At 42.4% G+C, this 22,668-nt stretch overlaps 1 protein-coding gene across 6 annotated transcripts in view; it reads right to left on the bottom strand.

Moving 5' to 3' along the window:
- TPO (thyroid peroxidase) overlaps positions 1–22,668 on the bottom strand; it is a 105,218-nt gene that overhangs the window by 56,142 nt on the left and 26,408 nt on the right. For all 6 annotated transcript variants that reach the window (XM_025353868.1, XM_025353874.1, XM_025353869.1 and 3 more), the window contains 2 exons: positions 19,195–19,324; positions 16,765–16,971 (listed from right to left, as the gene is read on the bottom strand). In XM_025353868.1, the coding sequence (XP_025209653.1) occupies positions 16,765–16,971; positions 19,195–19,324 (337 nt within the window). The remainder of the gene's footprint in view (positions 1–16,764; positions 16,972–19,194; positions 19,325–22,668) is intronic.

Below are 22,668 nucleotides of genomic sequence, written 5' to 3'. Positions count from 1 at the left end.
AGTGCGTTCTACAGAGTCAGTGAAACTTTTGTGTTGGCCTCTGATGAAAACAGGACAAGGACGGGGCATACAGGTCAGTATCCCCTTCTAAATAAAATAATAAAAGATAGGGCAGCCAATCAAAAGGCAATTACCAGAGTCAAATAGAATCTATTCACAGAATGGTTCCGTGTTGGATAGGGTTATATTATCCAGGGTGTCGACAAATTAAAGAAGAAAAATTAATATCACAGGTACTTAAAATGCAATAATACAAGGTACTATTACTTACCATTCCTGGTTAAATAGAAATGGAATAGAGTAGATTGGAATTGCTAAAATATAATGTAGAAGCAATAACAAATATTATCTTGAGCAGTTAAACAATGGAACAATTTAATTTAAAATTAAGGACTAGCAGAAACACCCACTATCATTGTTGGTACTTAGTACTATCTCTGTTAGACCAAAGTCTAGAAATTAAACAAGAGCTGGTAAAACTACTATAAGAGAAAATAAGATTTAAACCATAATAAAATTATCTTTTTTCTTAATGCTATGTTAGATGTCTACAACATCTAAAAATTCTAAAAATTTGATCAAATTTTTTAAAAAGTGTCTTCAATCTGTGGAAAAGTATAAAATTGTTCTTTTCCTTTTTTTCTTTTTGTTTTGTTCTTTAGCAAAGTACCACGAATGGTAATGCAGAAAAAATATCCCTTTCATAATGACAAAAAAGTTGATCAAAATCAGGTGTGTAAATTTAACAAAATAATCACATGACATACAAAAAGAAAATCATAAAACATCATTAAATATATGAAAATCTGAGAAAAGATCATTTCTCTCTAAATGAGTGTATACATTAAATGCAATTTCATTTAGAATAATGATAGTATGTTTTCATTTTGAAAGGATAAATTAATTTTAAAGTTGATATGAAGACACCAATTCCATTATGTATTCCTTCATCAACTAGGGAAAAGAACAGTGACGCAGTATTGACTTGACAGACAATAGGATACACTATAAGGCTGCTATGATCAAGTCCACACAGTATTGTCAACAAGAATAGATGAATCTGCTAATAAAGGAAGACAGAGAGCCCAGAACCAGACACCAGTTCTCCTGTGACAAAGCGTTACCTAGGCTTATGGGGAGAAGGAGGGTGGAACCAGCTGGTTTTCCATCTGGATGGGAATAAAACGCACCCAGCTGTCCACTGTGCAAGATGCATGGAAACCCGTGCTGCAGTCCCACCCAGGAGGTCACTGCTGACTTCGAGCAAAGGAGATTCCCGAACCACAGCTGAGCCTAGAAGCCATCAACACATAAGGAGACCCGGCCTCATAAAATATAAAAGTGCTCCATGCTGAGAGTTCTGGGTTGATGGGGCTGGAGAAAAATATTTGTAAGAAAAGTGAGAGAGAGTTAACATCTAGAGTGGAAAGGAGCAATTAAAATCAATTAACAGTCAAATAGTAGAAAAATGGACAAAGGTTATGAATAGATCATTCATTGAACAAATACAAATTGCCAAAAAAAAAAATAATAATAAAGGACAAGTTTAAAATTTACTAACATTCAGGGAAAGCAACTAATGTAACAATGAACTATCTCTTTTTTGCTGCCAAACAAGCAGAAAAAAATGAGAAAAAAAACAATTAAGGCTGTTACTAGTGTGAACGGTGGATGTGGGTAAGGGGTGCACTCAGTTGTTGCTGTGAGGGCACGGAATTTTTAGACAGTAGTACCAGCACAGCAGTGCTAAAGCTGCCTTCCAACCTGGCAGTGTCACTTCTGGTGATCCACGCTGGGGCAGAGGCTGCAACACGGAAGGGCACACCCATGGCTGTGACTTGGAGCATGGAACAGTCCAGCCGTGAGCAGGGAGGGCTTGGAGCTCCATCGGGGGGATTTCCAGGATGCATCACTATTGATTGAGAACCCAAGATACAGAACGTGTACTCAGCATAGTCCTGTTTTTATTAACAACATTCAAAAGAAAATGCTTGTGCGTGACTTCTTTAGGTGTAGCTGAGTGAGCATTCAAATCATGGAAAGGGCACACCATGACCACTCATATCACGGGAAGAGCATGCGATAAGCACTCAGATCATCAGAAGGACACGCCATGAGCATTTGGGTCACGGGAAGGACATAGCATGAGTATTTGGATCACAGAAAGGGCACACATGAGCACTCAGATCATGTGAAGGGCACTCCATCAGCATTCAGAACACAGGAAGAGCACGCTGTGGGCATTCAGGTCATGGAAAGGGCATGCCATGAGCATTTGGATCACAGGAGGGGCATTCTATGAGCATTCAGATCATGGGAAGTACATGCCATGAGCATTTGCATCATGGGAAGGGCATGATATCAGCATTGACATCACAGGAAGAGCATACCATGAGCACTCAAATAATGGGAAGGGCATGCTATGGACATGCAGATCATGGGAAGGGCACACCATGAGCATCAGGATCATGGCAAGGCCATGCCATGAGCGCTCAGATCACAGCAAGGGCGTGCTGATTAAAACGGGGTGCCCAGTGAATCCCTTTGAGCCCACTATGCTGTCTACACCAACTTCTCACTATTCTAGTTTCATTTATCACGCCCCCTTCCCCTTACACACACACTTCAAATATCAACATTTGGGAGTCAAGTGATCTGGTTTGGGGACAGGGGCATGAGTGGAGAACATGGGAGTGAGAAGCAGGAGAGTCTAGCAAGTAAGGGAGGGAGAGGAAAAGCCACATGTCAGGAGAGTCAGGCACAGTTTAAGTTTTACATTTATGTGAAATTACACTTACATGTGGGTGCTCCAGTGTAATGTAAGAAATTCTTATTTGAATTAAAACCTATTTTGAACTAACATCAACGTAAGGACCATGCATCAAAATTTGTGGGGGCGGGGGCAGGTCATAGGAAAATAGTCTTAACCACACTTGTTGAAAAGTATGACGCAGTGAACGTAACTCAATTCGCTTTTACCATAAGAAGTTGAGAAATGTGAAGCAGATAAAAAGGCATAATAGGAAGGCAGTAGAAAACAAAGAATAGGAAAGACTTATGGGTCCGAATAGACTAACTGCACCCAGAACTGAGCCCATAACCAAAGATCTGCCACCCCAGAGGTTATCAGGACCAGAGTCACAAATAAGATCTACCAGTTATTCAAAACAAAAAACCCAAATCTCATTCTAGACAAGGTAATCCTGAGCATAGTGAAAGAAATGGGCAACCCTGACCACTGTCAGATGCTGGTGTGTCTGTAACACCCAAATAGGTGCAGCATCAGAAAAGAGCACTGTAGCATAACTCTGCTTATGAAGAGAGATGCAACATTTCAAATCAAATATTAGCAAATTCAATCCAAGAATAAGTGAAAACCTGCATCACCATCATGCAGGCCATGTAAGGGTGGCACTGCGTTGGAAGTCTACCAGTGTAGCTCACACAATAATGAAGTGAAGTGGAAGCCCTGTGGCCTTCTCCGCCGACGCTGGGAAGGCATTGAGTAAAGCTGGAACCCACAAGCCTCATTGAAATTCTTTGGAATCACAAATAAAAGATTTTCAATTTTCTAACTGAAGTTGTCTAGCAGAAATTCCTAGTAGACACAATATGGGAGGAAAAACATCAGAATCATGCCCTTTGCCTAAGAAACAGAGCCAGGATACTGCTCTCACCATGGCTTTTTAAAATGTTACTCGCTAAAGCAGTATTTTATGTACATAAAATTAATTCCTAATAAAACAAAGTTGTATATCAAACCCAGTTTTTAATATGTTTAAAATAAAATATAGAAAAATCTATTTATTATATATATATTATTATTATATATATCAGATAAGGAAGACCTGCTCAGTAAGATAACAATTTAGATGTCATAAAGAAGAAAAAAAATTGACTAAAATCGACCCAAATTTAAATCTTATGAATAATGGCACTGTAAACAAAATGAAAAGCCAAGCAATTATATAGAGTGAAGGACCAAGGCTCATTCTTTGTCCACCTTTTTTGCCTTTGAAACCTGTTTGCAACAAAGAGCTAACAAAGCTCATGCCCAAGGTTATTTGGGTCTAAGTGTTCTGGGCAGCTGTTCTCATTTTGGTTCAAGTAAACTCCTTAAAATGATATTTTGTGCCTCAGCTTCTTGCTTTAGGTCAACAAAAGATAGACAGAGGCTTTAATGTCAGTAATTAAAATTGAAGATTTTCTTCCTTAGTGCATTGGAAAATAATAGGAATTATATAAGAATAATTGTTGCAGAGAAATAATCAATTAGAAAATACAATTTGCCATCTCATTGCTGCAGAGAAATTTGGGAGTAACTATTAAAATTCCAACATGAGGAGGATTTTTTGTGACAGATGATGGAGGACAAGAGGTAGGACTAGATTTCAGTTCTCACTCAGACAAACAGAGCGGTGTGTGGAAGCTCACGTCGTGAACGTTTGCTCCAGAATGACGGCAGGAATACATTAGGAAAGCCAGGAGAACCCACAAATGCTCTGAAGGAAGCAGATGGCTCCTGCAGGACTCGGGAGACACCCAAATACTGTGAGTGCCCAAACTGCAGAAGTGGGAGAGATCACCCACCCTGAACACGCACCCCCAATGGGGAACCGGAAGGTCTAGATTACGGGAGAAGATACTGACTTCACCCGGAGCTGAGTCAATTTAGAGAGCCCAGTGGCATACAGGGGTAGAGGAAGCAGCTGGAAAAGCCCTGTGGGCTCTCTGAGTCCCCTAGGTAGCCACTTCCACCTTGCCTCACAGGGATCCTTCAGGAGGGCTGCCAGAGGCACCTGAAAAAGGCCACAGGAAGAAGGAAACCTCCAGCTGAACTTTGTAACAATTTGAACTGGGTGGCTAGATCCAGAAGAGAGACAACAATCGCTATACCTTGGCTCTCAGGAAGCCACCTCCCTACGAAACAGGAAGTGCACTAATTACATCCAGGGAACACTCCGAGGGACGAAAGAAGCTGAACAACAGCCTTGAGCCCTAGACCTTCCCTCTGACAGAGACTATCCAAATTTGAAGGAACCAGAAAACCAACTCTGGTAATATGACAAAACAAGGCTCTTTAACACTCCCCAAAATCACACTAGCTCACCAGCAATGGATCCAAAGAAGGTATCTCTGATTTACCTGAAAAAAAATTCAGAAGGTTAGTTACTAAGCTAATCAGGAAGGCACCAGAGTAACGCAAAGCCCAATGTAAGGAAATCAGAAAAATGATACAAGAAGTGAAGGAAGAAATATTCCAGGAAATAGATATCATAAATAAAAAAAAAATCAAAACTTCAGGCAACATTGGACACACTTAGAGAAATTCAAACTGCTCTGGAAACTCTCAGCAATAGAATCAAACAAGCAGAAGAAAGAACTTCAGAGCTCAAAGACAAGGTCTTCGGATTAACCCAATCCAACAAAGACAAAGAAAAAGAATAATAAAATACGAAGAAAGCCTCCAAGATGTCTGGGATTATGTCAAATGACCAAATCTAGGAATAATTAGTGCTCCTGAGGAAGAAGAGAAATCTAAAAGTTTGGAAAGTTTATTTTGGGGAATAATAGAGGAAAGCTTCCCTGGCTTTGCTGGAGACCTAGACACCAAATACAAGAGGCTCAAAGAACACCTGCAGAATTCATCGCTAAAAGATCATTGCCCAGGTACATTGTCATCAGATTACCTAAAGTTAAGATGAAGAAAAGAATCTTAAGAGCTGTGAGTCAAAAACACCAGGTAACCTACAAAGGAAAAACTTACCAGATTAACAGCAGATTTCTCAGCAGAAACCCTACAAGCTAGTAGGGTTTGGGGCCCTATCTTTAGCCTCCTCAAACAAAACAATTATCAGCCAAAAATGTTGTATCCAGTGAAGCTAAGCTTCATAAATGAAGGAAAGATACAATCTTTGTTAGACAAACAAATGATGAGAAAATTCACCCCTACCAAGGCAGCACTACAAGAACTGCTAAAAGGAGCTCTGAATCTTGAAATAAATCCTGGAAATACATCCAAACACAACCTCTTTAAAGCATAAATCTCACAGGACCTATAAAGCAAAAATACAATTTAAGAAAACAGCAAAATCACAAAAACCCAAGGTGTACAGGCAACAAACAGCACAATGACTGGAATGATACCTCACATCTCAATACTACCATTGAATGTAAATGGTCTAAATGCTCCACTTAAAAGATACAGAATTGCAGAATGGATAAGAATTAAGCAACCATCTGCTGCCTTCAAGAGACATGCCTAACACATAAGGACTCACATAAACTTAAGGGGTAGAAAAAGGCATGCCATGTAAATGGACACCGAAAGCAAGCATGAGTAGCTATTCTTATATCAGACAAAATAAACTTTAAAGCAACAGTAGTTAAAAAAGACAAAGAGGGTCATTATAATGATAAAAGGCCTTGTCCAACAAGAAAATATCACAATCCTAAATAAATATGCACCTAACCCTGGAGCTCCCAAATTTATAAAACAATCACTAATAGAACTAAGAAATGAGATAGACGGCAACACAATAATAGTGGGGCACTTCAATACTCCACTGATAGCCCTAGACAGGTCATCAAGATAGAAAGTCAACAAAGAAACAGTGTAAACTATACCCTAGAACAAATGGACTTAACAGATATTTACAGAACATTCTACCCAACAACCACAGAATACACATTCTATTCAACAGTACATGGAACTTTCTCTGAGATAGACCATATGATAGGTCTCAAAATGAGCCTCAATAAATTTAAGAAAACTGAAATTATATTAAGCACTCTCTCAGACCACAGTGGAATAAAACTGGAAATCAACTCCAAAAGGAACCTTCAAAACCATGCAAATACATGGAAATGAAACAACCTGCTCCTGAATGACCACTGGGTCAAAAATGAAATCAAGATGGAAATTAAAAAATTCTTCGGGGCCAGGTGCGGTGGCTCACGCCTGTAATCCTAGCACTTTGGGAGGCCGAGGCCAGTGGCTCACCTGAGATCAGGAGTTCCAGACCAGTCTGGCCAACATGGTGAAACTCCATCTCTACTAAAAATACAAAAGATTAGCTAGGCGTGGTGGTGGGTGGTGGTGGAAGCCTGTAATCCCAGCTACTTGGGATCCTGAGGCAGGAGAATCACTTGAACCCGGGAGGCGGAGGTTGCAGTGAGCCGAGATTGTGTCCCTACACTCCAGCCTGGGCAACAAGAGTGAAACTCCATCTCAAAAAAAAAAAAAATTCTTCGAACTGAACGACAATAATGACACAACCTATCAAAACCTCTAGGATACAGCAAAGGCCGTGCTAAGAGGAAAGTTCATAGCCCTAAATGCCTACATAAAAAATCTGAAAGAGCACAAACTGACAATCTAGGGTTACATCTTAAGGAATTAGAGAAACAAGAACAAACCAAACCCGAACCCAGCAGAAGAAAGGAAATAACCAAGATCAGAGCAGAACTAAATGAAATGGAAACAACAAAAACAAAAATACAAAAGATAAATGAAACAAAAACCTAGTTCTTTGAAAAGATAAATAAAATTGATAGACCATTAGCAAGGTTAACCAAGAAAAGAAGAGAGAAATCCAAATAAGCTCAATTAAAAGCAAAATGGGAGATATTACAACTGACACCACTGAAATACAAAAGATCATTCATGGCTACTATGAACACCTTTATGCACATCAACTAGGAAACCTAGCAGAGATGGATAAATTTCTGGAAATATATAACCCTCCTAGCTTAAATCAGGAAGAATTAGATACCCTGAACAATAACAAGCAGTAAGATTGAAATGGTAACACAAAAATTACCAACAAAAAAAGTCCAGGCCAGACAGATTCACAGCAGAATTCTGCCAAACATTCAAAGAAGAATTGTTACCAATCCTATTGACACTACTCCACAAGACAGAGAAACAGGCAACCCTTCCTAAATCATTCTATGAGGCCAGTATCGCCCTAACAGTAAAACCAGAAAAGGACATAACCAAAAAAGAAAACTACAGACCAATATCTGTGATGAACATAGATGCTAAAATCCTTAACAGAATACTTGCTAACCAAGTCCAATGCATATCAAAAAGATAATTCACCATGATCAGGTGGGTTTCATACCAGGGATGCAGGGATGGCTTAACATACACAAGTCAATAAATGTGATACACCATGTAAACAGAATCAAAAGCAGAAATCACATGATCATCTCAATAGATACATAAAAAGTATTTGACAAGATCCATAATCCCTTTATGATGAAAACTCAGCAAAATAGGCATACAAGGGAAATACCTCAATGTAATAAAAGCCATCTATGACAAACTCACAGCAAACATAATTCTGAATAGGGAAAAGTTTAAAGCATTCCCTCTGAGAAGTGGAACAAGACAAGGATGCCCACCCTCACCGCTCCTCTTCAACATGGTACTGGAAGTCCTAGCCAGAGCAATCAGACAAAAGAAATAAAGGGCATCCAAATCAGCGAAGAGAAAGTCAAACTGTTGCTGTTTGCTGATGATATGATTGTTTACCTAGAAAACCCTAAAGACTTCTCCAGAAAGCTCCCAGAACTGAAAAAAGAATTCAGAAAAATTTCTAGATACAAGATTAATGTACACAAATCAGTAGCTCTTCTATACACCAACAGTGACCAAGCTGGGAATCAAATCAAGAACTCAACTCCTTCTACAGTAGCTGCAAAAAAAAAAAAAAAAAAAAAAAAAAGAAAGAAAAGAAAAGAAAAGAAAAACTTAGAAATATACCTAACCAAAGAGGTGAAAGACCTCTACAAGGAAAACTACAAAATAAAACACTGCTGAAAAAAACTACAGACAACACAAACAAATGGGACACATCCCATACTCATGGATGGGTAGAGTCAATATTGTAAAAACAACCATACTGCCAAAAGCAATCTATTAATTCGACACAATTCCCATCAAAATACCACCATCATTCTTCACCAAATTAGAAAAAAAATCCTAAAATTCATATGGAACCCAAAAAGAGCCTGCATAGCCAAAGCAAGATCAAGCAAAAAGAACAAATCTGGAGGCATCACATTACTTGATTTCAAACTACACTGTAAGGCCATAGTCACCCAAACAGCATAGTATGGGTATAAAAATAAGCACATAGACCAATGGAAGAGAATAGAGAACCCAGAAATAAACCCATATACTTACAGTCAATTGATCTTCAACAATGCGAACAAAAACAAAAAGTGGGCAAAGGACCTCCTATTCAACAAATGATGCTGCAATAACTGGCAAGTCATGTGTAGGAGAATGAAACTAGATCCTCATCTCTCACCTTATACAGAAACAACTCAACATGGATCAAGGACTTAAGTCTAAGACCCGAAATTATAAAAACTCTAGAAGATAATATTGGAAAAACTCTTCTAGACATTGGCTCAGGCAAGGATTTAACGACCAAGAACCCGAAAGCAAATTCAATAAAAACAAAGATAAATAGTTGGGACTTAATTAAACTAAAGAGCCTGTGCACAGCAAAAGGAACAGTCAGCAGAGTAAACAGATACCTCACAGAAAATCTTCACAATCCATACATCTGACAAAGGATTAATATCCAGAATCTACAACGAACTCAAACAAATCAGTAAGGAAAACCAAACAATCTCATCAAAAAATGGGCTAAGGGCATGAATAGAGAATTCTCAAAAGAAGATACACAAATGACCAACAAACGTATGAAAAAGTGCTCAACATCACTAATCATCAGGAAATGCAAATCAAAACGCAATGCAATAGCACCTTACTCTGGCAAGGATGGCCACAATAAAAAAATCAACAAATAATAGATGTTGGTGTGGATGTGGTGAAAAGGGAGCAATACTTCTACCCTGCTGGTGGGAATGTAAATTAGTACAACCACTACTGAAAACACCATGGAGATTCCTTAAAGGGCTAAAAGTGGAACTACTGCTTGATCCAGCGATCCCATTACTGGGTATCTACCCAGAGGAAAAGAAGTCATATACGAAAAAAATACTGGCACACGCACGTCTATAGCTGCACAATTCACAATTGCCAAACTGTAGAAGCAGCACAAATGCCCATCAATCAATGAGTGGATAAAGAAATTGTGAAATATATACATATATATTTCATATATACATATATATACATATATATGAAATATGATCTCATATATATATAATGGAATACTACTCTGCCATAAAAATGAATGAATTAATGGCATTTGCAGCTACCTGGTTGAGATTGGAGACTATTATTCTAAGTGAAGTAACTCAGGAATTGAAAACCAAACATTTTATGTTCTCACTCATAAGTGGGACCTCAGCTATGAGGATGTAAAGGCTTAAGAATGACACAGTGGACTTTGGGGACTCAGGGGGAAATGTTGGGAAGGGAGTGAGCGATAAAAGGCTACAAATTGTGTTCAGTGTATACTGCTTAGGTGACAGGTGCACCAAAATCTCACAAATCACCACTGAAGAACTTACTCATGTCACCAAACACCACGTGTTCCCAATAACTTATGGAAATAAGAAAATTCCATCCTGAACATAATTCATAATCCACTAACTCCACTTTGTATTATGTACCTAGAGATACACATTGGTGTGCACGAGAAGGCTTGGGTAGTTTTTAGGTTTTCGATACATTCGTAGCTACATGTTTTCTGCAGTGGATGGGGGGTTTGCAGCACCCAGTGGAAATCATCGGGCTGGCTGCATCCCCACTTAGCTGAGACCAGAAGGAGCGAGGGCATGAAGAAAAGCCTGGTCCTAAAATAGAGGATGCTGCGAAGCTCTCACAGCTCCCTAGAAGCTCCTGGGTTGAGTGAGGCAGTAGTCAGAGACTCAAAACACTTTAATTTATAGTCTCATGCAGTTGCTGGAAACATGTCTCTCTAAGGAAAATTGAATAAACATAGATATGATAAATTGTGGATCCTTTTCTGTTTTGCTTTGAGATTCTAAAGTCCCAACTTGCTCCAAGCTCACTAAGAACTTTTACCCTCACACTCCACCGTAAATACTCAGAGGCCAAACTGGATGGTTTCAGTGCAAAGGACATCAAACATTTAAAAGCACTGATTTATGATGTGTCATCTACTGGGTTTACGGAGCTACTCCTAGAGTAGACCATATATTTTTCATCTCACTGGAGTGACTGTTAGCTCAATCACTCAACTACTGAAGGCTGCCCTGGGGATGGACAGGATCTGGATAATTGACGAACACTCTTAACTACAAGCCAGGAGGCTCGTGCCCGAGACCAAGAGCCCTGGAAAGTGCCTTGGAGACCCACCCTGGGGCCTCTCCCACATTCTCACCCACAGGCACACAGGTGTCCTCTCTGCCAGATGTGGTCTTGCCTTTTATTTTAAAAATTGTTTACAAATAATTTGTTATTTTTCTCTAAGTACAAAGATAATATATGCTCAATAATGAACATTTTGAAATAAGAAAAGTGACAAGGAGAATATCATCTAAAATTTTACTAACCCGGGAAACATTTCACCATTTCCATAGTGTCACTGTATAACATGATTGTTTAAAGTTGCTTGTGTTTCTCATGCTCCTAGCCTGTGATCAGTGTTTAAAGTTTTCCAGTATTTTGGTGATATAAAAATTGTGACAAACAAATATATTCACCCACTTTTATGGGCAGTTTTGACATTGTCCCGAGGAAAGATTCTTGTGGTGGTGTGAATGGGCTTGATTTCATTTCATATTTTATGTCACATCGTGTCCCAAATGCATTCACCAATTTACATTTGCACAGCAATGTATGGATGCAAATCATTTCTCAATACCCTCAACGACACTAAATTAAAATTTCATAATTTCTTTCCAGTTTGTATGTTTAAAAACAGCATCTTGCTGTTAATTTATCTTTCATTTATATCTGTGTGTGTGTGTGTTTACACACACATTTGAGTTTTCTTGTAATTTTCCTGTTCACATCAGGGGTTTATTCCATTGGGTGTTTATTTTTTCTCGTTGCTTTATAAGAGCTCGTTATAGAATGAAGATAACAATTCCTTGTCATTCCGCATTTTCAAGTCGTCCCCTGAGGGTTTGCCTCTTGTCCATGCACTGAGTTTGTGTCCAGAGCCCTTAGCACACAGCCCTGAGGTCTGGAGTCTCAGCTCCTTAGCTCCTTGGAACAAGCCCTGCAGGCTCCCACCTGAGATGGTCCAGCCCCTCCCTCCCTGCTGCCCACAGCACCTGCCCCAGCCTCTCTGCCTTCAGGGCCCCACAGGCATGTGCTCCGTGTGGAAGGGAAGTACCATCAACACCAGTCCTGCACCGTGGAAGATAGGCTGACCCAGAACAGCCAGAACAGAAAGATGAAATAGGGCAGAGAGATGGTACCTGGTGTGACCGGGCTCACTATAACTGAGCCCTAAAAAGAAAGGAGGAGCTTGGAGAGTGACATGGCTGATGAGGACACCCGCCTTTCCCTGAGATCCAGCAGGGAGCCCCGAAGGAGCCAGTGCCCGGACCCCCCAGAACGTCTGCGGGGGTCTCCATGGACATTACAGCATCCTGCTCCTCTCCACGGCTTCCCCTGCCCTTGTCCAACACACTCCTGAGTTACACAGGGTCCTCTTAGAACCCCATGGCAGCAGAAGGAGCCTGGAGCAGCTGTGTGCATGTGAGTTGTGTGCACGTGTGTGTATGGGTGTGTATGGGTGTGGGTGGGTGTGCATTTGAGGTGTGTGGAGGTGTGTGTGTGGATCTGTGTGTGCATGAGCATGATTAGGTGCATGTGCCTGTGTGCATGTGTGTGTATGGGGTGGGTGGGTGTGGGTGGGTGTGCATGGGTGTGGGTGGGTGTGTATGGGTGTGGGTGGGTGTGCATGTGTGTATGCACAAGGGTGAACACACAGGTTATGGGTGGTCACATGTGCCTGTGAGTATGTTTATGCCTGGTCATGCGGGGGGCCCTGGGGCCCAGCTCACTTTTGCTTTTCACTCCCACTCAGGTTCTTCTGAGGAGACTTTTCTTAGGACAACAGGCCAATTCTCTCCTAAAGTGGGTGGAAGTCCAGTTTCCCCAGGGCCAGCTTATCCAGGAGGCACCATAGCCACAGTGCCTATGGCTACAGGAGTAAGTGTGCTCACAAAATGTTTATTTTAAAATCAGAAGAAAATAAGAAACATTTAGGCCAAAGAAAAAGTTTTAACCTACATTAATATATTTATCTCTATATGAACACAGCCATCCATGTAACTTTGATTATTGTGGATGGAGGAAGGAGCCCCTGTGGGCAGGTGTGTGGGGCTCACCCCAACCGTCATGTGGCCCTGGATATCAGCGGAACATGCCTGGGATGATGCCCTGGCCGGAGGCCCCCAACCTCCCCCACAGTGTGCGTGTCCCTGAAGGGCTGGGCTTTTCCTGGGATCCTTTTCTGGCCTCAGTGCCACCCGTGTCCTTCCCACCCAGGTGGTGGCCCCCAACTGTCCCACTTGTCTGGACGGGCAAACACAGATTACCCCAATGGCAGCCGTAGACTTGCACGAACAATCCCTCCTTCTTCCAAGGCTGCTTTTCACCAGCTCTTGCCCAAATCAGCTAAACTCCAGGGGATCCCCAAAGGTGGAACCCCCACACAGAGTGGTTCTCTCAGTGCAGCTCCCCACCCAACGTGCTCCCTCCTTGCTGAGTTTCCCTAATCACCTCACATCCCTCTGGCTAGGCTTCCAGCAACACAGCAATTACAATGCACATTCATCAAATTCCTTCTCTGAGCCTGGTTTTGCAAATTCGATCTCATTTCATTTTAATTGCTACACTATTAGGTGGGAAATAGACTCTTTTTACAGACAACGAACCTATATACAAGCAGCTGATAAGTTACAAGGCAAGCCTGGAACCCAAGACCTGACAGGTAACAGGTGCCCGTCTCCACCGCTTCTCCAGGCTTCACAACTCAGTCGTTTTTGCAGAGACTCTGCTCGGGAGCCTCCTAGCTGGGCACGAGGGCCTCTGCTTGGCAGACCGTTCATTGCTGAAGATACAGGTACTTCTGCAAGATCTGATAGCTCCAATGTTAACAGATGAGAACTTTGGGGTCCTGGGTATGAAGAATGAACACTAGGGCCAGGCGCGGTGGCTCACACCTGTAATCCCAACACTTTGGGAGGCCGAGGCAGGTGGATCAGTTGAGGTCAGGAGTTTAAGACCAGCCTGGGCAACATGGTGAAACCCTGTTTCTACTAAAAATAGAAAAATTAGCCGGGCATGGTGGTGCATGCCTGTCGTCCCAGCTACTCAGGAGGCTGAGGCAGGAGAATTGCTTAAATCTGGGAGGTGGAGGTTGCAGTGAGCTGAGATTGTGCCACTGCACTCCAGCCTGGGCAACAGAGTAAGACTCCAGCTCCAAAAAAAAAAAAAAAAAAAAAAAAGAGAATAAACCCCCAGGTTAGAGGGACATGCTGCAGCGGGGGTCACTTCAGGGATGGCTGGTGAGGAGGCTCTGCAGAGAAGAGCGAGGGACCCCCACCCCGTCATCCAGGGTCTGAGCCCTGCATGTGAGAGACAGTGTGACCTCCTCCCAGGGACAGGCTGGACCTGGTTGAAATTCAGTTTCTATGATTGACACAGTCTTTATGGTGCTCCTTTTCCTCCTTTCCCCCAATATTATTCCTTTTGGGATATTTGGTTTAGATACCTTGATTTTGCCCATTGGGACCTTCTCTGCAGATGCCCAGAATTTTATAACTGCTGGTTTATGTAACTGTCCTGCCCATCTTCCAGGGACCAGCCTGTCTTCCTTTTCAGTCTGCCCAGCACACATCACAGCATGGCACAGAATAACTACCAGTGAAGTTTTATTGAATGAATGTTAGAGAGGACATGAGCCTGAAACCACCTGTGCTCTTAAATAGAAAATGTCCCTTGTTGGCTGAGCACGGTGCCTCACACCTGTAATCCCAGCACTTTGGGAGGCTGAGGCAGGTGGATCACAAGGTCAGGAGTTCGAGACCAGCCTGGCCAATATGGTGAAACCCCGTCTCTACTAAAAATACAAAAATTAGCCAGGTGTGGTGGCGTGCACCTGTAGTCCCAGCTACCCGGGAGGCTAAGGCAGAAGAATTACTTGAACCTGGGAGGCAGAGGTTGCAGTGAGCTGAGATTGCACCACTGCACTCCAGCCTGAGTGACTGAATGAGACCCTATCTTTAAAAAAAAAAAAAAAAGAAAGAAAAAAGAAAATAAAGAAAATGTCCCTTGTTAACTTCAAGGCTGGCTTCCAGAGAGAAATAAAATTAAAATCCTACCTATATTGTCTCTTTCTTTTCTGGTAAGAGTGAACATTTGTGCAATATTAATGGAGAGTAATTCTGCAATATTTATCAAAATTCCACAGGCACCTCCACCGTGACTTAGCAATCTTACCCCTGGATCCATCAGGTGTACACATGTGCACAAAGACTGAGGGCCAAGTGTGCTCTCTGCTTCATTATTTGTGACAGCATAAAAACAGCAATGAAGCAGAAAGCAACTCATGCTCATTAATAAGGGAAGTGGTTAGACAGATTATAATGCACACACAAATGGAATATTAAGAAGTCACAAACAATTAACATTTCTGTTCACTTAATGTTATGCAGACATGTGTAAGAACTATTGCTAAGTGGTCCTTACCAGGCACTGAGCATGCACATGATGTGACACAGAGGATGAGAAAAAGCGCAGGTACACATGGGATCACATGCTCTATTTACACACGTGCCCACACACTAACTTACATGCTATAAACACACGTGCCCACACAGTATCTTATATGCCATATACACACAAGTCCACAAACTGTCTTATATGCCTTATACACATGTGCCCACACACTGTCTTATATGCTATATACACACATGCCCACACACTATCTTATGTGCCATATACACATGCCCACACACTATTTTGTGTGCCATATACACACGTGCCCACACACTATCTTATATCCTATATACACACGTGCCCACACAGTATCTTATACGATATATACACACATGCCCACACACTCTTATATGCTATAAACACATGTGCCCACACAGTATCTTATATGCCACATACACACATGCTCACACACTATCTTATATCCTATATACACACGTGCCCACACACTATCTTATACGATATATACACACGTGCCCATACACTCTTATATGTATAAACACACATGCCCACACAGTATCTTATATGCCAATATGCCATATACACACATGCCCACGCACTGTCTTATATGCTATATACACACATGCCCACACACTCTTATATGCCATATACACATGTGCCCACAATCTTATATGCCATATACACACGTGCCCAACACTCTTACATGCTATATACACACGTGCCCACACACTATCTTACATGCTATATACACATGTGCCCACACATGATTGTATATACTCAAGTGCCCACACACTATCATATATGCTATGTACACACATGCCCACCCACGATCATATATGCTAATACACGTGCCCACACGTAATCCTATATGCTATATACACGTGACCACACACTATCATATATGCCATATACACATCTGCCCACACGCTATCTTATATGCTATATATATGTGTATCCAGATAATTTCCAGTGAGATGCATGGGATATTCACAACTGTTACCCTTGGGACTAGGACAACAGAAGCAGACTTTCACATTTTAATTATACTGTTCTGTTTGACATTTTAAATAGCACTTAGTTTCATAATAAACATAAAAACGTTTTCTAAAACTTACTTGTATGGGAAAACATGGGTTTTGGTTCTCACAAGTCACCTGGCAGTCAGCCCCTCCCCCGAAGGCAGCTTTGCTGGTGCTCTGCGGTGTGAACGCGATGTCATGGTCGATGTATTGTCCCCATGCCATCAGGAGGTCAGAATAGCGGTCATCATCTGTGACAACCTCATTTGAAACTTGAATGACATGTCGTGTCACCTCCCGGACCTGGGTAGGAAGAGACCATTGGTCAGGACATAGGAGACCCCGTGGGAGAAGAAAGATGACCTTTGGGATCATGCAGTTCCTGGTGTGGTTCCTGTTCACAGAGCTCCAGGTGCCCCTAGGAGATCTGTGCCCTGGAGTTAGGGCGGGAGGAGCGTGAGCTTTGAAGACAGAGGCCCTTGGACTCGAACCCCTGCCTTGATTTGTGGTGGCTGGAGGGCCTGGCGTTAACTTCCCTCAGCCCCGGCTTCCTCATCTTTAAGTTAATACAGAAAGGTTGATCTTTTAGGGTTGTTGTCAGGATTAAGTGAAGAGTCGTCTATTTTGAGTCCATGACTCAGAGGGCAGAGCCTCCAGCCACAGGCGATTACTCCTTGGCCTTGAAGCCTAAGGGATGTTGCCTGGCTGGATTTCCACGTGGGTTGGGAGGAGCGACTCCCCTTCCTTTCCTTTCTCCACCCAGACGTCTGCTGCTGTTACGTCTAACACCGTTCTGCCAGGGCATCTGGAGAGCAGACGACAGGCTTCCCTGTCTCACAGGCTAGGTCCAGATGGAGAGGAATTTTGTCCTGGATGGATCTTACCCTGAGCCTGCCCTACCTGATGTGGATGATTTATATGGCGAGATTTGGATTGGATTTTGGGCCTGGAGTTGGTGCTGTCATGGGATGGGGTTTGGGGGAACCTTGGGATGGGGTGAGCATGTTATGCTCGAGGACGGGGCATGAATCTTTGAGGGTCAGTGGGTCATCTGTGGAGGCAGAAAAATGCCTCTTGCACAACATCCATTCGCGAATCCTTGGAGCCTGCCGATGCGATTACATTAAGGGCCTTGGATGGGAAGGTTGTCCTGGGTCTCCACGAGTGTCCAGTCCAATCACCTGGGTCCTTAAACTTGGAGGCCCTCTCCTGACTGGAGGTGGAGCTGTGACTCTAAACAAAGGCACAGACACACAACATTGCTGGCTTTGAAGGAGGGGCCACGAGCCAGGGGATGCGGCACCTCCAGAATTGGAATTGCCAGGAAAGGAGTTCTCCCTGAAGCCCCCAGAAGGAACCAGCTCTGCGACACCTGGATTTGAGCCAAGTGAGACATCAGACACTGATTACGAATCTGGAAGATCATATTTATGTTGTTTTCAGCCACTAAATTTGGAGTAATTTGTCACAGCTGAGGAGAAAACTAACACAATTTACATTTAAGGACACTTGAACTCTGATTTTTCTTAACAGTGAAATAATTCTGAGCAAATATGGGTTTACAGAATCACAGGCTCCTAATACTGAGAGTTTAAGAAGCCTCGAGGGTTGAACTGGTCTCTACCATTGAGCACAAGGTGGGTAAGACAGTGTTATCCCATTTTAAGGATTGTCACTGGCCAAGAAGGCAAGTGACTTGCAGGAAGCCAGTGGGAGCGGAGCGTGAGCCCAGTCCCCTCGTCCCTGCTGCCGGGAGCACTGAGCCGTCCTCAGTGATTCAGCCTCCAGCTCTACCCAGGGCTGCTCATGGCTTCTGGGCACACCGGGTCCTCTTACTAAAAGCCCGCCTGGGAAAATTGCCGAGGTAAAGTTGCTGGCTTTCGTAGGGGAACTCTGTGCTGGTGTACCTGTCCACAGCTGGTCTGAGTCAGACCTGAGTCCTACCACCTGGCCTCTTTGGGCTAAACAGAATATCCACTGCTGTATTTCTAGATAATTTCGTCACTGAACATGGCACAAGAGCAAACAGACTGGCTCATTCACTGAAATGAGTAGTTAAATTACAAGCAAAATGACCCATTTTTTGACCAAATAGACCAGCAGATTCTACTAGGCTATGACTGTTCAGCAAATAAATTCACCTCTGGGAGAAAAGTGATCATCTTTACATCAGTGAGTGGATTGCTGAACTCAAAGGCATCTTGGGATGTACCGAGCCCACATGATGGGTAAAGGAACTTATCTGAAAACACTGAAGTGATTTTCAGGAACAGAAATGTTAGGGTTGAGAAAACTTAATTTAAATCTGCAGGGTTCCACTCACTAAGCGATTTTAATCTCCCTGAGCCTTGGCTCCTAAGCCATAGGGCAGAAACAGTGATTGCTACACCAAAGGGAGGCTGGGAGGATCTGAAGGAGTTGCACGTGGCACCCAGCATGAGCAAGAACCCAGTAAAAGGCTATTTCCCTCCCTCAGCATCACAGGACCCAATCTTCGTCCAGGGTAGCAGCGTCCCGAGTACCCACCGGGGGCAGTGGGAACCCGTTGTGCAAGAAGCCGGGGTTCCAGCCTCGGGGCTGACTGAAGCCGTCCTCGTAGACTGGAGGGAGCCATCGTGCCAGGGCTGTGTTGGAGGCACCCCATCTGGGGTGGTCTCTGTGGAGACAAACGCAAGGATGTGTTTGAGATGGTGGAGAAGAACGCAGAAGCAGAGAGTCCCAGATATAAGGAGCCATTGCCAGGGAGAATAAGTGGGGTCTCTCTGGAGGCCCAAGGGGCACAGCTCCCCTGAAGACCCGAAATGCCTCCTGGAGGCCCAGGTCATGGCTGGATTCCAGGGAGCTCATCCCAGAGGCTCGGTTCCCACAGGCGCCCTCTCCCGAGCGCGGCACATGCTGTCTGGAGGCGGCTGCCTGCAGGATTCCTTCCCACTCCCCTTCAGGAAAGTTTCTCGTACTGTTTTCTGAAGGAGGGTCTCCCACCCTTCTAGAATGTACCAGCGGCAGTTCTCGGGAGGACAGAAACTTCTGGTACTCCAAACAAAGAGATCATTTAAATCCTGTGGCATAAAACATCCTTTAATCAAAGCACCACGAAGCCACCAGGGTGTCGTGCCTGTTCCTGCCCCGTGTGATTGTCCAGGCAAGCTTGCGGGAATGAATTAAAAATAAAATAAGTTAAAAATAAAGTTAAGTCTCTCCTGAGAGAGAGAGTCGGTTGTATTTGGCTGTTTGATTTGGCGATGAGAATGGATTCAGCCAGTAAGCTAGATGGTGAAGTTTCCCATAAGTAGGCTGGTTTGCAGTTTCCTTCCACTGGTCAAAATGTATTCTAACAAAAATGTATTTGAAGTGCATGATAAGGCAAAGGTGTGTTGAACACTTTGATTTCACACCTAGTTCTGAGTGTACTGTGTTAAGCAAGGTGCCCCTAAGTTGAAGGGATGTAGGCACAATTAACAGTCACTTGATGTGTCTTGGAACATTTTCTAGAAATTGAGGAAATAAAAGACTAAAGATTCGTAACTAGTCCTTGTGTGAATCAGGCATTTTCCAATATTTTGTTTAGAAATTTGGAGGACAATGTTATAGAATTGTTTGCTGATACATGAATAAAAATCATTTTAATGATAGCTCATCATATGTTCATTTTCTTCTACATCTCAGAAGGGGTTTTGAGGGCCAGATGGCAGAGCTTTTCCCAGTGACATAGTCACGCGGTCGGTTTCTAGGCACGTCCATCTGCGAAGGTAAAAATAATCACAGGGTTGCGGCTGAACTGTCTGATCTATAGTACGCAGGACGATCATATAATTCCTAACCACAGTGGAATACTTTTGAGGAGACAGGAGCACTGTTAATTATTAATAATTTCCTGGGATAGAAGGCATAAATAGGAAGGATCTCGGGTAACCAGCATGCATGGCCCCTCGGCCAACAGCTGATGTTCAGCCAACTGCTGAAGGAACTAACGGAAACTCCACCCATCTCATCAATAAACTAATTCCATCAAATATTTATCTCTATGCATAATAATTACCAACATCTGTCATAGATTCGTGCTGATTAAATCGATTATGTTCTAATAATGTGTAAAAAATAACTCAATCTTGAAGAAAACCATGAACACTGAGACCCTGTACTCACTGAACATTTTTCTAAATATGAAATTTAAATTTATAACATATATAAAAATGTAACATACAAAATAAAATACATATTCAAATATGTAAATGTATGGTAAGACTATATGAATGTGAAGAATATATAAATGAATATGCCAAATATATAACATGAGCATAAATATCTGTAGAGGATAGGTAAAATAAAGAAATATGTAAAACATATTAAAAATAAAGGACTTTCAAGTATAAAATATTCTGCATTTGGAATAAAATGGCTCAATTTACAAGGCATAAATTATTCTGGATTTGGAAGGAAATATGGGGGAATTAGAATATAAAAGTCAATTCAAAGAGAAAAAAACAGAAATTTTTTTGTTGGAAAAAAGTAGGTTCCTTTTGTTAAAAATAAATACAGATTGTTTTGGGTCTAACATTGTCATGATATCTGGGTTCCATTGGTATCTGTCAGTCAAGCCCTGTGGGAATAACTGGCACTGGGGTTCTATGTGTGGCAGCTGCAGAGTCATGCAACACAACCAGGGCTGAGTCTGCAGAGTCTGAAGCTGCATCGTGGACAACTGGTACTGGAAGGCTTTGCAAGGCACACGACGGAAGAGTCAGGCATGGCCAGGATGCAGGCTTTGAAAATCCTTCCATGTATCTGATGTGTACGCACTTAGAAAATACAAGGAGTGAAGTCTACAAGAGTCATGACAAGATAAACAACTTTTTTAAACATTTGGAGTGTTTGGGAATATAAATATTTAAAAATTAGTTGTGGTTTTGTCACTAAGTTACCATTGCCTTTATGGTTATAACATACATTAGTCATTCGTATTAAATGTGACTGATTTAGATGTTCTGCACAGGAATGAAGGGACCAAGGTTCTGCTCAGAACTGTTTGTAACCTGGGCAACATGTATGAAGGAAAGATTCGTTTTGTCCTTGAGGTAGACTGAAGAGCTGGGACTTCCAGTTTAAAAGCCTCTAAGGCCACCGTGCAGCTCCGGACATTAGAGGAGAGAAGGTTTTACTCCTACTGTCGTGCACCTGCTGCTACCTCATCTAGGACACTTTCGAGGATGAGCGGTCAGCAGCGGCAGGAGGCTTGAGGACATGGTTACTTCTCTATGTCTGCAAGGATCGTAAGGGGAGAATAATTATATTATTAATACTTCATTAATCTCCAGCACACCAAAGTGGCTCAATTAGCAAAAATGTGTGGGAGAGTAATGCATATAATTTGCCGCAATACATCAGCATCTGAAGACTGGAAAGATTGCTTTCATAAAGTGTTCAGATTTGTTATGGTTGGTTGGTCTTTATTGAAATTCCATAAAGTGTGGCTCATAGGGAGGTGCTAGATCACTCAATTAAAAATAATGAAATGCTAATTTAACTGCTTAAGCGGTGATTTTTTTTGCTGATTGACTTTTCTATTTCAGCAGTTCACTAGGACATCACAACAGCCCAAGAGCACTCACAGATGTTTGTTGTGGACGTTCCGCAAATGTGTCACCTTCACGGTCAGCAAGTCAGCAGGACTGAGAGGGTCCCTCGAGACTTTGCTCAGCTCCTGTTAGAAAGACCCTTTCCCAGTGGACACCTATTGCACCACACTGTTCCTTCATTAGATCTGGATTAACGGCAGCATGGGAAAAAGGATCATAAAGCTGACAAAATGAGCAAAGAGAAACATTTCTGGAGGAGAGTTTCAGGAGGGAGACTGAGGTCTGTGCTCCCACCGAGGCTCCGAGTCACTCTGATTTCCCTGGGACACTAGCTCCCCTCTCCCAGGCACCTGGCAATGGAGACTTTGTGATTTCTGAATTCCAAAGAGAAAAGAAATTCTAAACTTCCATCTTGAAGAGAGCT

The sequence above is a fragment of the Theropithecus gelada genome, chromosome 13, assembly GCF_003255815.1.
Source record: "Theropithecus gelada isolate Dixy chromosome 13, Tgel_1.0, whole genome shotgun sequence".
NCBI lineage: Eukaryota > Metazoa > Chordata > Mammalia > Primates > Cercopithecidae > Theropithecus > Theropithecus gelada.
This window is presented reverse-complemented; position numbering and strand designations above follow the sequence as displayed.